A 19,176-nucleotide genomic window follows, 5' to 3' on the forward strand; every position below is an offset into this window, starting at 1 on the left:
TGACAATTGGATATCTTGACTGTTTAAGCGCGGGCCAGAGCGAGTGGATTTGGTCGCCCCATTAGACCGGGCGGCTCAAGAATTTGTAGTCAGACCGGAGCTTATGAACCGGAGATCGCACGTGCGAAGAAACCGCCTTTAGACCTAACATTCATCTCCCTTTTTCTCTTCCAGTCCGGATACCCAGTCTCCCACTCTTATAAGAAAAAGGAAGAATCTCTTCGCATTTCTCCTCCCATTGTTTCTGCCCGCAGACTCTTCTCTCTCTTCTCTCTCGCTGAAGGAGAGGGAGGCTAAGAGGGGAAGCTAGAGAGGAGAGAGAGAGAGAGAGAGACTGAGTGAGTGAGAGAGAGGGAGGGAGGATGAGGATTCTGAGAGAGAGAGAGAGAGAGAGAGAGAGGGAGGGAGGATGAGGATTCTTGAAAGAGGTAACTGTCGTAGAGAGGCCGAGAGGGTGGCGTTTTTATACCGCCGAATATGTCCTTAACTGAAGAGACGAGATAAATCCCTTCTTGCGCATCGTTCTGCTTCTTTGCGTGATTCATACGGTGTATCATCGCCTCCCTCTCTCCATCTCTCAGGCCTGGTCAGTTACTCTTTCAGCCCTCCAGGCGTGAGGTAAGTCCAAGGTTTTTTCTCTCTTGTTTGAATCTCACTGGTGTCGGCAAGGCGGAATGGGAGGCGACTCGGCATTACCGGGGGCAACTGGAGCCGCCGGTGTCCCGGCTTCGTATTGGTTCGACGCCATGGAGGACGTAGACGCCCTCTCAGGCATCGAATTCCCCGACTTTGACTCTTCTGCGCTTCCTTTGTCACTCGATCAGCACGTAGGGGACGATGGCTTCATTGTGGAGATCGACCGAATCTTGCAAAGCATTAACGGAGATCAGCTTGTCACTCTGCCTCCTCCGGAAGCTACTGTGCAGGCTCTAATGCCTTCTTCATTGCTCGAGGACATCCCTGTGGACTGCTGCAAGCCGGAGGATCAACCAGGTATTAGGGAGAATAGCTCAGTCTTGGTGAGAAGGGATCCAGGGGCACGGCCGGAACTCAATGATGGGAATGTGGTTAATGGCGACGGTAGATTTGGGAAGAGAGCTCGAGTAGTCAGTTATCGGGCGGAGGAGAGAAGCTACTCAACTGCCCGACACGGCAGGTACAGGGAGTCGCCACTCTGCCGGCGTTCGTTCCACGACAGGGATGAGAGGAAGCGGCGGGAAGGCGAGCGCGGAAGGAAAAGGGACCGGGATGGCGGTGATTTCAGGGACAGAGAGTGGAGGGAGAGAGATAGCAAAGGTTACTGGGAGAGGGACCATAGGTCAGGTAGACTGGTATTTAGGGCTGGCTCTTGGGAGGCCGAAGCCAGCCGGGAGACGAAAAAGGTCAAGTATGACAGTGTGGAGCAGGTTAGGGGAAGCCTTGAGAAGAGGGATGAAGAGAAGGATAAGCCTGCTGAGGAACAGGCAAGGCAGTATCAACTTGAAGTTCTTGAACAGGCCAAGAAGAAAAATACGATTGCTTTTCTGGAGACTGGAGCAGGTAAGACCCTTATTGCGGTTCTACTCATGAAGAGTTTGTGTGATGAGATGATGAAGGAGAACAAGAAAATGTTGGCCATCTTCCTCGTGCCCAAGGTTCCACTTGTTTACCAGGTAAAAGGATCAGCTTTCTTTGGAAAATCTTGTTTATTTGAATTTAAATCTGCCATGCATTATGTGGAGAACGATTGCAGCAAGCGGATGTGATTCGAAAGAGGACTAATTTTAGTGTGGGGCATTACTGTGGGGAGATGGGACAAGATTTCTGGGATTCTCGGAAATGGCACCGCGAGTTTGAATCAACGCAGGTGAATCTCATCTTTAGATTTTATGAAAGCGGTAGTTTTAATCGCCTTGTTAATAAAATGTTCATGGATTCTATTTTTGCTCCCCTTTGCAATTTATGTACTATATATCTTTTCTTTACATCAGCTCTCTATCACGTTTCTATTTTTCAGAGAGTAAGAAAATGCCATTTCATTCTTTATAGTTTCAGAACAGGTTTCAATCAGCAGTAGTTTTTGGGTGGATGAGCAATCAAGAAAATTTGAATTGGATATCTTTTTTTTTGTTTTATTTTGTAGTATTCGTTTTCTTCATAGATGTGTAGTTTTTTTTGGCACTTTCTATGCATTATATACATGTTGGTATGATTTCATAAGCTCTGAGTGTAATCATGTCTTTCACTGAGCATTCTTACAGGCTCTGTTTGGAGCTCCTATGTTGTTGAGTATAGAGGATAATTTTTGATAATATTATCGTCCAATTAGCTGTAACTGTTGTAAATGTTTGGTAAAATATTTTTGCCACACTGATTTGAGTGATTAAATGATTGACGTTTATATTATTATGAATTTAATATCATTACAATATGATAAATTAATCTTAATTAGTGTATAATTGATTAAATTTCTTTATTTGTTAAATAGAATAAGTAAAATTCATAAAATCACTTTTATATGAAGTTAAACAGCTTCCGAATGGTTGCTCCTACCTTGGATATGAGGATTTTAGTCATTCAGGATTAAGAGAAAATTAACACTGAGAAATAATTGTACAGGATGCACTCTATGGTGCGGTAGAACAATGCACAGCTAGGGAAAAAACAGGCAAACAGATTGAAGTTGTTTAATTTTGTGACTTACGACCATTCTGTTGGGTAAGTATTCTCTATATGAAAAGAAAGAATAAAAAGTGATCTTCTCTTTTTGAATATAAGGGCTTACAAGAGGATTGTATGCATGATTGTAGTTGTAGGTGTCCCCCAAGATGCTTGCCTATGCTATTTATTTGGCTCCTCTTCTATGTGTAATGTCTTCTTTCAGTGACATCTAAGCCTCTTCATGTTTCAATGACTTTAAATATTTATCCTTCTGATTCTTGTTGAAGGATCTGTAATGAGTGAGTGTTATTAAGCGATTTCGTGTTTTCGATAGGATTATTGATAGAGAATTTTTGAGAATACTCCCAAGAACTTTACCTGAGAAGAGTTGTTCTTGAAATTGAAATACCTGAATGATAATTAATGCTTTAGTGATGTCTTACCCTTCCACCCATATGGCTGGAATTTCTTTTGATATTTCAGAGAGTTTTAATGGCCACACTTTTGTAATGATAGGGCTTCAAAACATGATTCTAATCTTTGAAATCTTTGATTTTTTATTTTTTAATAAAATATTTGGTTATTCCTTCAGTAATATAAAGTACTCAAGATGATATCCTTTTTGAATATTTGATCATATTTGAGTAAGAGGGCATGAAGGGATGCTAATGAGGCTGTTGATGATGCCTCCAAGTCTAGATTCTGTGGTTTGTAATGTTGATGATTAAGATGAAGACATGCACTGGATGATTGTTTCTTTGTGCCAGTTTGGCATAAAACAATCTTTAATTTGGAGGACCCTATATACTTAAGAACGCTGATGAGATTAGGGTTTTTGAGGAAACTGTTGAGGAAGACATTTTCTAGGATTTTTTCTCTTCTAGTTATGACCCTTTCATTCATGCATTTAAACCAATTGTAAAAGATGATGAGTATGCAGATGATAAAGATGAAGGGAATATTGTTGCTGCTCTTCCATCTGAGAAAGATATTAATAGAATGAATGCTAAATCGTTTGCTTTGTTGCTGAAGAAATATAATAGTATTTTGGAGTGGCACTATTGAATTGAACCTTTTTTAGTTCAAGTAGTTTGTTGAGCCTATCATTTTACATAACCTAAAGGAGGTTTCAAATTGTGTTGTATTTGTAGCACTTGAGATTGCAGATTTGCTATTTGTTTGACTATTTGAGTTTCTCTTATGACAACTATTGCTAATATTATTCATAGGTTGGATGAATTAAATTAGGCACTGGATCTCTAAAGTAATATAATGCACTCTTTAGATAGAAGATTAATGATCCCAGATGCTTGTCTTGGAAATGTCAAACAGCTCTTTGTTGTCAACACTAGACTGAATGGTTTGAATTGGTATTTTGATGATTACATTAGGAGATCGAGCCAATTTGAAAGCAAGCTTTTATTGAAGGTTCTAAAGTAGCTTGATTTACTTGGAGATGTGTATATACATTATGACTTCTAGACTCTTAACATTATAGCGTTTTGCCCATTGGCCAAACATAATGTGCATGTCAAGTCAAGAGTGAGAGATGGAACATATTCCACTGGTGATTAGAGAGAGATAGAGGAGGTGATTAAGGAAGAAGGCATTTTTATTGGCCACATGACTTTAAAGAATCTAACACATGTTGAAATGGAGATTAAGATAAATTAGTGTCAAAATTCTTTGTGGGACGTACCACTAATTGTGCCTTATTGGATCAATTCTTGAACTAACTCTCATTATTTAAATAGTCAATCTTCTCGAGCTTAGTTGTTGTTGCTATTTTTTTTTTTTTTTTTTTGAGAGGTAAGAACCTTGTTTAAATAGAATTTTAGGCGTTTTCTTCGAAACATGTCCCACTATGAGACACCTAATAATCATTTTGAGGATTATAATTTTCTAGTTTGAATGAGGCTTATGGTTTTCTTATGAGGCACATAGCTTGAGGCGAATGTGGCAAATTTCTTATATTAAATTTTAATTAAAACACACACTTATAAGTTATAAATAAGAGATTTATTTTTAGGTTTGGAATTAGAGTTTTGGTGATAAGGGGTTCAAGTGCTTTGTATTTTTTTCCTTTTAAATATTTATTTTATTTTTTGACTAAAATTTTTTTAACTTTTAATCGTTTCGTTTTTTTTTTGAGTTTTTTAAATTTTCTTATAAATGTTTTAAAAAAATTAGCATATTTATTTTGATTTTCTTAATTTGATTCCTTTTATTTTTTTAAATATTTTTTCATTTTTAATTATTTTTATTTTTTTAAATATTTTATCTTTTTAATTAATTTTTCTTTTGTTTTAATTGGTTTTTTTTTATTTTTTTAGGTTATATGTTTTTTAATTTTATTTTTAATTATTTTAATGTGATTCTCCTTAATTTTTAGTTTGAGACTTAGGCCTTATTCTAGTTTGAGGCTTATGCCTCACCTTAATAAGGAAAACATTTTTATTTGTGATTTTGCTTTTTTAAATTTTCGTCAAGAGGTCTAATCTTTTGTGGGGTACTCTGATTTCCACAAATTCTTTGTCACATATATATCTTGCAATAATTCTCCATGTTATGTAGATGTTTTTTTTTTTTAATACTTTATTTCCTTGCTTTAGGTCTTTAGATGAAATTAACTTCACTGAGAGATTTATCATATTCTGTGACTTTATTTGAGATCTAGTGAACCTGAACATACAATATCTCATCTTCTTTGGGTGCATTTGGGGCGACAGTGCGTGCAACACCACAATTTTTAATGTTTGACAAAACTGTGTTTTGCCTCCATTCTCAAAAAGTTGTAGCTAAAAAATGCTTTTTCCACCGGCCCTAGCTACCTGTGGTGGCTTCTAGAAAGTTGCGGTTTGACTATTTTTTTTAAAATTTTGTAATAGCCACTGCTGTTTTTTGAACAGCAACTTCTACTTTATCCGCTGCACAGTTACTTCTATAAACAACTGCAGTTGTCCTGGCCCAAACAAACCCTTCCTCTCATTCTACTTGATACAATATAAATTAAGATATTTTTAGCAGCCCTTTCATGTGAAGACTTGCGCCAATAATAAGTAACGGTTACAAAGATTTTACACTAGATAGCATTTGAGACATTGTATTGGGATAAAACATTCTCATTTTTCTTGAAGTGATCAATGTGGTCAACATTACCTTTGTTAATCTTGAGCAGAGGAGCCTTAAAGTTCAATTGAACGTGCTCCTTTAAAACTCGAGTTAAAGTAGAGTTGCATATAGAACTTGCAAATTGAGCGAGTGAATCAGAAGTACCATTCATAACCATATCCTCATCCCTAAGATATGACATAGATTGTTGAACAGAGTTGCTTGGGTGACTTAAGGCAACAATAATTTACGTGTTATGGTTTGGTGATGTGACACGGAGTTCATTCTTGTGATCATAAGAATGTAGTTGAAGTTTAAAGAAAATTGATGGCGAGGAATAATAATATTTGGGGTACTTCACGATGTGATAGCTAGGCAACAAGAAAAAAGAGCAGATATTAATGTAAGTGGTTTGGGCTTGCAACCTATTTATAGTATATGTTGTGAGCTCAATAAATTTCGTTCTTGAAATGAAAGCGGCAGAAGTTTCTCTCTCTCAATACATGGTATTTTCAGAGGATTGATTGTAGTTGTAATTATAGTTTTGGATATAAGTGTCGATGTACTTTAAGAGGCCTGATTATTGCTATTTATAGTAGTGTCTGTTTGTCTAAGATTGAGTCGGAGATTCATTGAACTCTATAATGGGATTTATTGTTAAGGCTCATTGTTCGTCTACGGATATTTGAATTAATTTATTCATTTCAACATATGTTCAGCTCACTCTAGATCATACAACACAAATAAGAGGGGGAATGAATTGGAACTCTGGTTATTACATGTACTTATAAAAATGAGTGAAATTATAATTTTGATTTATAAGAAAATATGTAGATTTATAAAAAAATATAAATGAACAAAAAGTATGAACATAACACAATTTTTATGAGGATCAATCCCTGCCTATGTTCTTGCTTAGACTTTCACTGTTTGGTTTCCATTAATTCTATCACTCTAAGATTCCCACTTTTTGAATACCATACAAGAAAAGATAAGAGGAAAAGAAAGATCCAACTATTTGATCTTAATTAGGATATAATGAAGAAGTACTAAAATTTAAAACTCTAAGAGCGGTCTTATAAATTTGATGATCGTTCAAATAATTTTAAAATTGCTTGCAAACAATTCGGCTTTATATGATATCAAGCTTTTGGAGTTACTTGGATTAGGCGTTGAAATTTATTTTAAGAAAACATGTAACTTAGAAGATAATTTTATAGAGAAGTGTACATATCTTCTATTTATAGCCTCTCAAAATATGACTTATATATATATATATATATATATATAGTTGATGTTTGAAAACCATAATAAATTCAACTGTAATTGAAAGTTTGTCATATAACCTATCAAGTCACTTCTCTCTCTCTCTATATATATTTATCTATATCTATATATATATCTCTCTCTCTCTCTCTCTATATATATCTCCTTGATCTCCAATTGCTACTTAGAGCTCTCTAAATTAAGCTCCAACGGTTAGCAAGTTGTTAATAAAAATAGTTGATGTTTGAAAACCACAATAAGTTCAACTGTCATTGAAAGTATGTCATATAACCTATCAAGTCAAATTCAAAATTTCAATGCCAACGAAATTTAAGTTGAAGTTTAGTGAATGTAATATGATTTTTTGTAAATAAAATTGTTAATTTTTATGTGTTAAATTTTAAATATATTAAATAATTTTTAAAAATCTAACACATGCACACACACACAGACACCCATACATAAATTTATCGGTTATTTATTATGAAAAATTCAAATAAAAGTGAAAACTTTAAGTATGCTAGATCAAATTCCAAAAATATGAACTTATTTATTTTAATTAATATGATTGGGTATTATTATATTAATTTACTATGCAAATTTTCTTAAATTTATGATATACAAAATATTTTTAATTACTTCTTCACTTTTTAATAAAGTTTTTTCTTTTAAAGCTCGAGCTATCGTTTTTCAATTTTAATTATATGCTTGACTATTTCTTTGGATTGACTTGAAAATAAACACAAGTACATACAACAAACAAAATATAATGTTTACCAGCAATAATGTATAATTTTGAATTGTTTATGCTTTTATGATGTTTTTGATCAACTAATTTTCATGATGCAGCTTGATCTAATTATATGGTTTGGCTGGTTGGAGTCCTACTAGAATTGAATATTTTCATGTCATATCTTTCAAGTAGCTCATCATTATACTTAAATGTGTTGTTCTCGTGTTGATTTACTTGAAGTGCTAAAAAATCGAGTTCGCTCATCATTGTCATTTTAAAATTTTAAGACTTTTTTTGAAAATTGATGCCATAAAAACTCATTTGTACTACCAAATATATAGAGTTTTATAATGAGAATATCATTTGCTATATATTTAATAAAGAGTGTTTGCAAAAATATTACAACATCCTTTCAGTGTTTTCTAAGATTTTATAAGAGAAAAGAAACTATGATCAAGCTATTTGATGATGACAAAGAGATAGAAAAAAAGTTATTAAAATTTTTAAAAGCGATTCTATAGACTTGATGATTGTTTGAATAACTTTTAAACTTCTTTTCAAAGTGGCTTTATGAGCTCAAGTTTTTTGGTGAAATTAGGATAAGTTTTTAATATTTATTTTAAGAAAATATATGATTTGGACGAAGCTTTTGTGATAGAAGAAGTGAAAGAACGTTTTACAAGCTTTTCTCTCAAAATATGACTAAAAAGTATTGAAAATTTCCCTTAATACCCTCCAAATTGCTATAAATTTTCTGGTCGAAGAGGCTTTGATAGTCATCAAAGCTCTTTAAATCAAGTTTTAATGGCTAGCTAGCTATTAATAAAAATATTTAATATTTTAAAAATTATAATAAATATTATTTTAATAAAAATATATTGTTTAACATATAAAAGCTTGTTTAAAAAATCTATGAATTGAATAAAAATATAAATTAACTCTAAATTCTGTGAATATTATATGTTTTTTTGCAAAAAATAGTAAATTTTATATGTTTATGTTAATATTTAAATCTATTGCATAAAATTTAAAAAATTGAAATAGTTTATGTAAAAACCCATATATGCAGTAATTCATTGTAAAATTTTAAGTAAATAGGAAAATATTACGTATAGTAAATAAAATTTAAAAAATATAAACTTATTATTTTTTATTAACATGATTAAAAATTATTATATTAATTTGGTAGATTTTAATGCAAATTATTTTAAATTTGTAATGGGCAAAATATTTAACAATCTTTTCTATTTTTTCAGTAATTTTTTTTTTGTCTTAAAGATTTAGCTTGAGCCATCCATTTACAATTACAAACCTAACAATTTTAAGGAGTCTCTTGATCTAGAAAAGTATTTTCTTGAACTTATTCTTTATTGTTAATCATGTTGGTCACCTAATTTAATTTGAGGTGAAAAATTTATGCTTACTTAGCGTAAATAGTTATAACCTCAAAATTATATATATATATATCTCTGTTAATATAATATGTATCATTGTAGTGGTGTAAATGAGTTGAGTCGAGTTTGGTCGCTCTCAACTTGAGTTTGATTAATTAATTAAGTTCAAGCTCGAGCTTAATTCTTCAATTTATTGTTAAAGTGAAAAAATTATTTTGATATATGTAATAATTCTAATATGATCGACAAAAAGAATGAGTAATTAGGGAAGAAATAATGAGAATTTAAGTGGTAAAAGGACGTAAAATATACTTTTTAAAGGACGTAAAACATACTTTTTAAATGTTGTTAATATTTGATACTTAATCTTAATTTTTAATGCATTTTAGGTACTTTTTTTATTAATTTTTTGTTAAATGAGCCGGTTCACTAGCTAACCAGTCAATTCGGTGCTGGTTCAAGCTTGGTTCATTAGCTCATCAAGCTTGCTTTGAAAGTCATTTATCGTGTCGGCTTGGCTCAGTTATACTTTTAGTTCATGCATATCACGGGCTAATAGTGTCCATATACTATGTGCAACTACTTTTTATGAATTCATGCTTTAATGTCTTTATATTTTTTAAAAATGAACTTTTATGATTCTTGTGAATGCTTTTTTACATGGCTGAATATTACTTTAGTTACCAAGTTTTCTGAGAGATATTTTTTGTGAATATTCGCAAATGTACTGGTTGAGGCATCGCTTGATGATTTGGGAGAGCAAGAAAGCCTGGATCATGGGTCTCACAAATCAAATTAATTGTCTACTTTACTTTGCTTTTGATAAATTTAGATTTAGTCTTTCATTGGTGGTGATTCTAGCTGTTTGGGTACTTTGAGTGGAGTTGGTCTTTGTAGAGCTAAGCAGTAGTGTTGTGACTATATTATTCATCTACTTTTAATTGAGCAGATCATGCTCTATGTGGTGCGGATTGGCACTGCAACAGGAAAAGAAAACAACCACAAACAGGAAGGAAGATATCAGCCGCAACAGGGAAAAGAAAACACAGTAATGAGGATCAAACCGAAAACAACAAACAGATAAGAAGAAACAATCGTAAGCAATGCACTTCAAGATTTCAGTGATGAGAACAAAATACAATGGCCAAAGCGGCACCTGAAAGCCTCCTCAGGATGCAGTAGCGAAGGGTATCAGTTCAGCACCGAACTACCCTCCAAGGAAAGAAAAGAAAATCTTAAAAAAACTATCTATCAGAATCAACCTACAACCCCTTTTATAGTTAGCAGACCTTTCCTAATTACAAGATTGCCTTTAAAAGAAATAAAACTTAAAAAAACATATTACTCGTAAAAAGACTGAAATATAACAACTACAAAGGACATTAGGACAACGAATACTTCAAGCTACGTCATCACTCTCCCGGAGTTGGAGAAGGCTCTTCTTGTTGTCCAATGGCTGAGTCTTCTGTTGAGTGAATTCTAGGATCAAATGACTTGTGATAGGAACATAGATACCTTGGTGATATCCTATAGGATGGATGGTTGGGAATGACCGAATCAGGTATGAGTTCCATGGTATACTGTATTCTCGCAGATGAGGTAAGTTGACTGGAGTTTTCCTTGGAAAAATATCTAAAAACTGCTGTAATCATGTCTCTATAGCTGATGGAATCTCCGCCCGACTGTCCCAATTTTCAGCAATCAGCAGGAAGTAACCCTTTCTCATCCTTTAGCTCTTGTAACAATGTAGTAGCCGGACTTCTGTTTGCAACAACCAGATTGCTATTTTCAGCTTTGTTCTGTGCCTCTTTCATTGGAATCAAAGTAATTTGTCTTCCATCCTTAGCAAAAGAGTAAGTATTGGTGTAACCATTTTGGACAGTCCGTGGTCATATTACCACGGTTTCCGCAACCAAAAATGATCAAGCATCCATCGGACTGACGTCACAATAAACTTCCTCTTGGAACTTTCGGCCAATAGAAAATTGTACTAGAACTGTCTAGCAACTTGGAGATCATTCCCCTTTTTTAGCCATGTAAGTTGATAAAGACGTGGATGTGGTTGTGTGATCAATCCGAACCATTGTAGTAGAAATGATGATTTCACAACTTCCATCATCAATGATGATGATGCAAACTTTGTCCCACACAATGTGTTTTGTTCTAAAGATATTGTGACACAAACATCTTGATTAAAAGAGGGCTTGACATTCAAGAGCCCATGTAGGATCAATAGTTCCCCTCATCCGCATGCAACACTTACTCTTCTGTAGGGCTGGTACGACCCTGTGGAATTTTCTCTCCTTCTAGCTATTTTCTTCCACCAACAAAATGATCCCGTTGTTAGGACAATTGGATGCTATATGTCCAAACCCATGACGCTTAAAATGCCTTCTTGAAGAACGATTTGCAATCGTTTTTGTTGTTTCTCATAGCTGAAAGGCAGCTGGACTGCTGCTGGATTTGCCTTTCTTCTGAGCCGGTTGTATCCCATTTTGTCCAATTCTGAACTGAACCGATTTCACCCCTATGCAGTGGCGTAAGGGTGCAGTTTTACTCCATTTTTTTGCTGTTCAACCTTGTCAGCAAGGTTGATGACGCCTTGGTCCAAAAAGGTTGTAATTGAGCCACATTGGCTATAGATGGTCGAAGTCCACCTAAGAAACTTGCAAAGGTGTGTTCTTTGGGTTCATAAAGGTTACATTTCAGTTCTAGTTATTCAAACTCAACAACATATTATTTCATGGATAGTTCTTGTTGATGAAAGTGGTGTAATCAAATGAACACCTCTTGTCGATAGTGTTCAGGAAGGAATTTATGTTGTAAGTTTTTCTTCATTTTTCTTCAAATGACAATCTTGGATCAACTCTCCCTTTTTCTCTTCTCTTCATATTTTCCAACCAAAGAAAGACGTTCTTCTTCAATTTAATGGTTGCAAGCTTTACAATTTGTTCTTGGGGAACTTCTTTGAAATAAAAAATTCTCTCTACCGTATGTAACCAATTAATAAATTCATTCGGATTTAGTCGGCTTTTAAAGTGTAGAATGTCAATCTTGATTCCAAAATTAGCGACCATGTGGTGCCTTTCCCTCCTCCACTCATGCAGGGGCCACGCCTCATCGCTGGAAGATTCTTGGTGAAAAGGATTTTCACCTTCTTACGCCACATACACCTTGAGTTCCACAGTTCTATCCTCAGTGTTTTTTTGCTTTAAGACTGCATGCCACTTTCGAATTTTTCTGATGTCACGTTGGAAGTCTTCTACAACCAGTTCTTGATTAGGTCTTGTAATATTTTTTGTCGAGGCATGTTGGAGACCAAAGAACCACAATTAACACAGGGAAAACACTAGGAAATCCTCTAGTTGATTTACTGAACCAAGATTCACGTAAAAACTAAAATTTTTCTTTAGATTTGGAATTCACAGTAACAGATTCTTGCAGCCCAAGAGTTTTGAATCCAAAATTGCAATAAAACAATCTACATGGTAACAAGGACAACATTAGCAACCTGCAATCGAATGACCGGGCTGCAGATACCCAGCAACAATCTGAAATCCAAAACACAACAAGCAAGGACATAATTTTATTCACAAATTCTGGGCAAAAAATGGGTTCAAGAAGATAAAGCTCTAATAACAAATGATGTGGATTGGTATCACAACTGGAAAAGAAAAGAATCGCAAACAGGAAGGAAGAAATCAGCCACAACAGAGAAAATGAAACACATCAATGGTGATATAAAAAAAAAGATATAGAGAACAGGAAACAATCGGAAACAATGCACTTCAAGATTTCAAAGACGAGAACAAGACAATGGCCAAAGAACCATCCGATAGCCACCTCAGGATACAACAACAAAAGGCACGAGATGAGCACGAAACCACATCCCTATAAGAAAAGAAAAGAAACTTTTCAAAAAAGTGCCCATCCGAAATGGCATACAGCCCCTTTTATAGTTAACATAGACCCTTCCTAATTACAAATTTGCCCTCCAAGGGAATAAAACTTCCTAAAATACAGGCACATAGAAAGACTGAATTATAACATCCACAAAGGATATTAGGACAGCAAAGACTTCAAGCTCCGGCATCACTATGTTACCGCATTACTGAATGAATCTGTCACTAAAGCTTATTGACTAATCCAATTTGGCTTTTGTCAAGTATTTTGATTTCTTTGGATGCAGCATGTATGTAAAAAAATTAATTCTTGTAGGGAGGGTGAACTGATGACTGACACTCATGAACATAAATTCACAATTGGTTCAATATATAAATTTGTTCATCTTTACGATAATCTTTCAAAACCTTATTTATGGCCTGAACAAGCCTTAAATGAATGGCATCAAGCTATCCATCGAGCATTGATTTTGTAGACACCCTTAGCAAAACTTAGATCACTTCATTTGTTATGGAAATGTTTTTTTTAGGTGCTCACTTAACAATTAATTTTTTTTTTCTTTGTAAAAGATCACCATTTCAAAGTAACCCAAACTAGTATGTTTTGATTATATTTTCTTTTTTGCATTCTTGCAAGTTTTAAACTTCCTTAACTCAATGAAATGTATTAGCTTTTGTTCTAATTACTGACACCTTTGGGTATGGTGGAAGGGGATCTTTTAAAGATTGTTGGATTCAAATTCATTTAAGTATTTCAAAAAACTTTAACCGTATTACTTATGTAGTATGTTAGAAATGTTGAATTATTGTGGGGCATACAAGTAATATCTAATTTTCATACACTGAATGGAAAAATTTATAATATTGAGTAGTACACAGAAGTATCTTGCAAAGTGGGATCATGTTTCAGTGGTGGATGAGTGTATTGAAGGTGAGGTAAACTTGAAAATTCAATAAATTGCGTTAAAAATAAATATTGTTATAATGATGCGTAAATAATATGGACTTGGCTTCTAATAGTAAGTTCGTTTTGCCTATAATCTTTAAACCTCTAAAGAGATGTTTGTTATGCTTTTATTGCATCTGTGAATTAGTTTGTACTTATATTTTAATTTGTTTTTACTCTTCGTAACAATTTACAATAATCAAGTTATCAATTTTTTTTATATTACCATATTACGCATCTTGAGAATATCTGAATATTTATTTACTCATGATGTTAGTGTTATTTTTTAATTGATAAAATGATAATTTGAGTCAAGATGAAAGTTATTAGTGAGCCTTTTAGCAATATAAATGCTAATAATTTAAATTTTATAAGGGAGAGCATACTCTTTTAAATTTTGATGGGGTTTGAATGGTTTATAAAACTTTATAAGGGAGAGCATACTCTTTTAAATTTTGATGAAGGGATTTGAATGGTTTATAAAATCAGGGGCCACGCCTCATCGCTGGAAGATTCTTGGTGGAAAGGATTTTCACCTTCTTACGCCACATCCACCTTGAGTTCCACAGTTCTATCCTCAGAGTTCCTTTGCTTTAAGACTGCACATAAAAATTATTAAATTAGATTAAAATGATGTTTTAATATAAATAATAATTTTTAAATATTGTTCAAACACTTATCGTCTTATGACTTCGTGATTAGGGTTGTCTCTTTGTTCGTGAACAACTCGTGTTCGACTTGTCAAGCAAACCAGCCGAACACGAACACATTTTTTTAGTTCGAAATATAAACGAGCTGAACACGAGCTGAGCATGCTCGTGTTCGGCTTGTTTAAAAAAATCTAATTGTCTACCAAGCTACAAATATTTATAATCAATTAATATAATAATTAAAAAAGTGGAATAAAAATTATTAAATTAGATTAAAATGATGTTTTAATATAAATAATAATTTTTAAATATTGTTCAAACACTTATCGTCTTATGACTTCGTGATTAGGGTTGTCTCTTTGTTCGTGAACAACTCGTGTTCGACTTGTCAAGCAAACCAGCCGAACACGAACACATTTTTTTAGTTCGAAATATAAACGAGCTGAAGACGAGCTGAGCATGCTCGTGTTCGGCTTGTTTAAAAAAATCTAATTGTCTACCAAGCTACAAATATTTATAATCAATTAATATAATAATTAAAAAAGTGGAATAAAAATTATTAAATTAGATTAAAATGATGTTTTAATATAAATAATAATTTTTAAATATTGTTCAAACACTTATCGTCTTATGACTTCGTGATTAGGGTTGTCTCTTTGTTCGTGAACAACTCGTGTTCGACTTGTCAAGCAAACCAGCCGAACACGAACACATTTTTTTAGTTCGAAATATAAACGAGCTGAACACGAGCTGAGCATGCTCGTGTTCGGCTTGTTTAAAAAAATCTAATTGTCTACCAAGCTACAAATATTTATAATCAATTAATATAATAATTAAAAAAGTGGAATAAAAATTATTAAATTAGATTAAAATGATGTTTTAATATAAATAATAATTTTTAAATATTGTTCAAACACTTATCGTCTTATGACTTCGTGATTAGGGTTGTCTCTTTGTTCGTGAACAACTCGTGTTCGACTTGTCAAGCAAACCAGCCGAACACGAACACATTTTTTTAGTTCGAAATATAAACGAGCTGAAGACGAGCTGAGCATGCTCGTGTTCGGCTTGTTTAAAAAAATCTAATTGTCTACCAAGCTACAAATATTTATAATCAATTAATATAATAATTAAAAAAGTGGAATAAAAATTATTAAATTAGATTAAAATGATGTTTTAATATAAATAATAATTTTTAAATATTGTTCAAACACTTATCGTCTTATGACTTCGTGATTAGGGTTGTCTCTTTGTTCGTGAACAACTCGTGTTCGACTTGTCAAGCAAACCAGCCGAACACGAACACATTTTTTTAGTTCGAAATATAAACGAGCTGAACACGAGCTGAGCATGCTCGTGTTCGGCTTGTTTAAAAAAATCTAATTGTCTACCAAGCTACAAATATTTATAATCAATTAATATAATAATTAAAAAAGTGGAATAAAAATTATTAAATTAGATTAAAATGATGTTTTAATATAAATAATAATTTTTAAATATTGTTCAAACACTTATCGTCTTATGACTTCGTGATTAGGGTTGTCTCTTTGTTCGTGAACAACTCGTGTTCGACTTGTCAAGCAAACCAGCCGAACACGAACACATTTTTTTAGTTCGAAATATAAACGAGCTGAAGACGAGCTGAGCATGCTCGTGTTCGGCTTGTTTAAAAAAATCTAATTGTCTACCAAGCTACAAATATTTATAATCAATTAATATAATAATTAAAAAAGTGGAATAAAAATTATTAAATTAGATTAAAATGATGTTTTAATATAAATAATAATTTTTAAATATTGTTCAAACACTTATCGTCTTATGACTTCGTGATTAGGGTTGTCTCTTTGTTCGTGAACAACTCGTGTTCGACTTGTCAAGCAAACCAGCCGAACACGAACACATTTTTTTAGTTCGAAATATAAACGAGCTGAACACGAGCTGAGCATGCTCGTGTTCGGCTTGTTTAAAAAAATCTAATTGTCTACCAAGCTACAAATATTTATAATCAATTAATATAATAATTAAAAAAGTGGAATAAAAATTATTAAATTAGATTAAAATGATGTTTTAATATAAATAATAATTTTTAAATATTGTTCAAACACTTATCGTCTTATGACTTCGTGATTAGGGTTGTCTCTTTGTTCGTGAACAACTCGTGTTCGACTTGTCAAGCAAACCAGCCGAACACGAACACATTTTTTTAGTTCGAAATATAAACGAGCTGAAGACGAGCTGAGCATGCTCGTGTTCGGCTTGTTTAAAAAAATCTAATTGTCTACCAAGCTACAAATATTTATAATCAATTAATATAATAATTAAAAAAGTGGAATAAAAATTATTAAATTAGATTAAAATGATGTTTTAATATAAATAATAATTTTTAAATATTGTTCAAACACTTATCGTCTTATGACTTCGTGATTAGGGTTGTCTCTTTGTTCGTGAACAACTCGTGTTCGACTTGTCAAGCAAACCAGCCGAACACGAACACATTTTTTTAGTTCGAAATATAAACGAGCTGAACACGAGCTGAGCATGCTCGTGTTCGGCTTGTTTAAAAAAATCTAATTGTCTACCAAGCTACAAATATTTATAATCAATTAATATAATAATTAAAAAAGTGGAATAAAAATTATTAAATTAGATTAAAATGATGTTTTAATATAAATAATAATTTTTAAATATTGTTCAAACACTTATCGTCTTATGACTTCGTGATTAGGGTTGTCTCTTTGTTCGTGAACAACTCGTGTTCGACTTGTCAAGCAAACCAGCCGAACACGAACACATTTTTTTAGTTCGAAATATAAACGAGCTGAAGACGAGCTGAGCATGCTCGTGTTCGGCTTGTTTAAAAAAATCTAATTGTCTACCAAGCTACAAATATTTATAATCAATTAATATAATAATTAAAAAAGTGGAATAAAAATTATTAAATTAGATTCAAATAATGTTTTAATATAAATAATAATTTTTAAATATTGTTCAAATACTTATCGTCTTATGACTTCGTGATTAGGGTTGCTCTTTGTCCGTGAACAACTCGTGTTCGACTTGTCAAGCAAACCAGCCGAACACGAACACATTTTTTTAGTTCGAAATATAAACGAGCTGAAGACGAGCTGAGCATGCTCGTGTTCGGCTTGTTTAAAAAAATCTAATTGTCTACCAAGCTACAAATATTTATAATCAATTAATATAATAATTAAAAAAGTGGAATGAAAATTATTAAATTAGATTCAAATGATGTTTTAATATAAATAATAATTTTTAAATATTGTTCAAACACTTATCGTCTTATGACTTCGTGATTAGGGTTGTCAAAAGGATTCTTTGTTCGTGAGCGGCTCGTGTTTGACCCGCTAAAAAAACGAGGCAAACACGAACACACTTTTTGAGCTCGAAATATAAACGAGCCGACACGCACTGAGCCTAACTCGCTCGTGTTCGGCTCGTTTACACCCCTACCTATGAATAAACTAAAAGGATACAACAATATTTCCTTATTATTTTATCATCACATTATTTTATTCCTCCAACCATTGTGGTTTAGAACGTGTTTAGCTCTTCATTGCAAAAAGCACGAAAATCATCTTCCTCTTCCACTACGTGATTAGGGTTGTCAAAACGATTCTTTGTTCGTGAGCGGCTCGTGTTTGACCCGCTAAAAAAATGAGGCAAACACGAACACACTTTTTGAGCTCGAAATATAAACGAGCCGACACGCACTGAGCCTAACTCGCTCGTGTTCGGCTCGTTTACACCCCTACCTATGAATAAACTAAAAGGATACAACAATATTTCCTTATTATTTTATCATCACATTGTTTTATTCCTCCAACCATTATGGTTTAGAACCTGTTTAGCTCTTCATTGCAAAAAGCACAAAAATCATCTTCCTCTTCCACTATGACCTTTATCTTATGTGTATGCTACCTACAAATCACTATGCTGACCATGTTTACAACACTCTCATTAGCCAAGGGTCACTAACAACTATCTCCTCTCTAACTGATGAATATCTTAGTCAATCTTGGCAAATACTAATTTCATGGCCTTCACATTATCAACTTTCATTTAGTCTGCCATGTGAGCACTGCGATGCTTTTGTTGATCTAGTCATTGGTCTCCAACAACCACCTATTCTTGTTAACAGTTCTGTTTGTCAACCGGTGCCCTCCTTTTTAGAAGCATTCATTTTTTCTTGTTGTCTACACTTAAGCCTCTACCAATGGCTTAGCTTGCATCCTAAAGAGAGAACGCTGTAGAGAACACGCAGTACCTCCTTTTGTAAGAAATATTGGTGTTTGGAGTTGGCTAGAAACACAAAACAATTATATTAGGAAACAAATAATTGCAAGGAGAATAAAATGAAGAAATTGATCGCATTATATTAAAGGAAATAAATTTTCACAAAACCTTACATTATCTTATGAGGAGATTATTTTTGATGTTGTCCTAAGAGATATTAATCTCCGTGTCGTCCTTCTCAATTAACTTTGGAGTTGATGGAGGCATTGCAATATTTTAG

At 33.2% G+C, this 19,176-nt stretch overlaps 1 protein-coding gene across 1 annotated transcript in view; it reads left to right on the forward strand.

Moving 5' to 3' along the window:
* The first annotated feature begins 383 nt into the window (after positions 1–383).
* LOC110023031 (endoribonuclease Dicer homolog 1) overlaps positions 384–19,176 on the forward strand; it is a 40,368-nt gene continuing 21,575 nt past the window's right edge. Inside the window, exons 1-2 of the mRNA XM_020722243.1 lie at positions 384–1,652; positions 1,733–1,846. Of these exons, the coding sequence (XP_020577902.1) occupies positions 675–1,652; positions 1,733–1,846 (1,092 nt within the window). The 5' untranslated portion in view covers positions 384–674. The remainder of the gene's footprint in view (positions 1,653–1,732; positions 1,847–19,176) is intronic.

This window comes from Phalaenopsis equestris, unplaced genomic scaffold, assembly GCF_001263595.1.
Source record: "Phalaenopsis equestris unplaced genomic scaffold, ASM126359v1 Scaffold000204, whole genome shotgun sequence".
In the NCBI taxonomy this organism is placed as follows: Eukaryota; Viridiplantae; Streptophyta; class Magnoliopsida; order Asparagales; family Orchidaceae; genus Phalaenopsis; species Phalaenopsis equestris.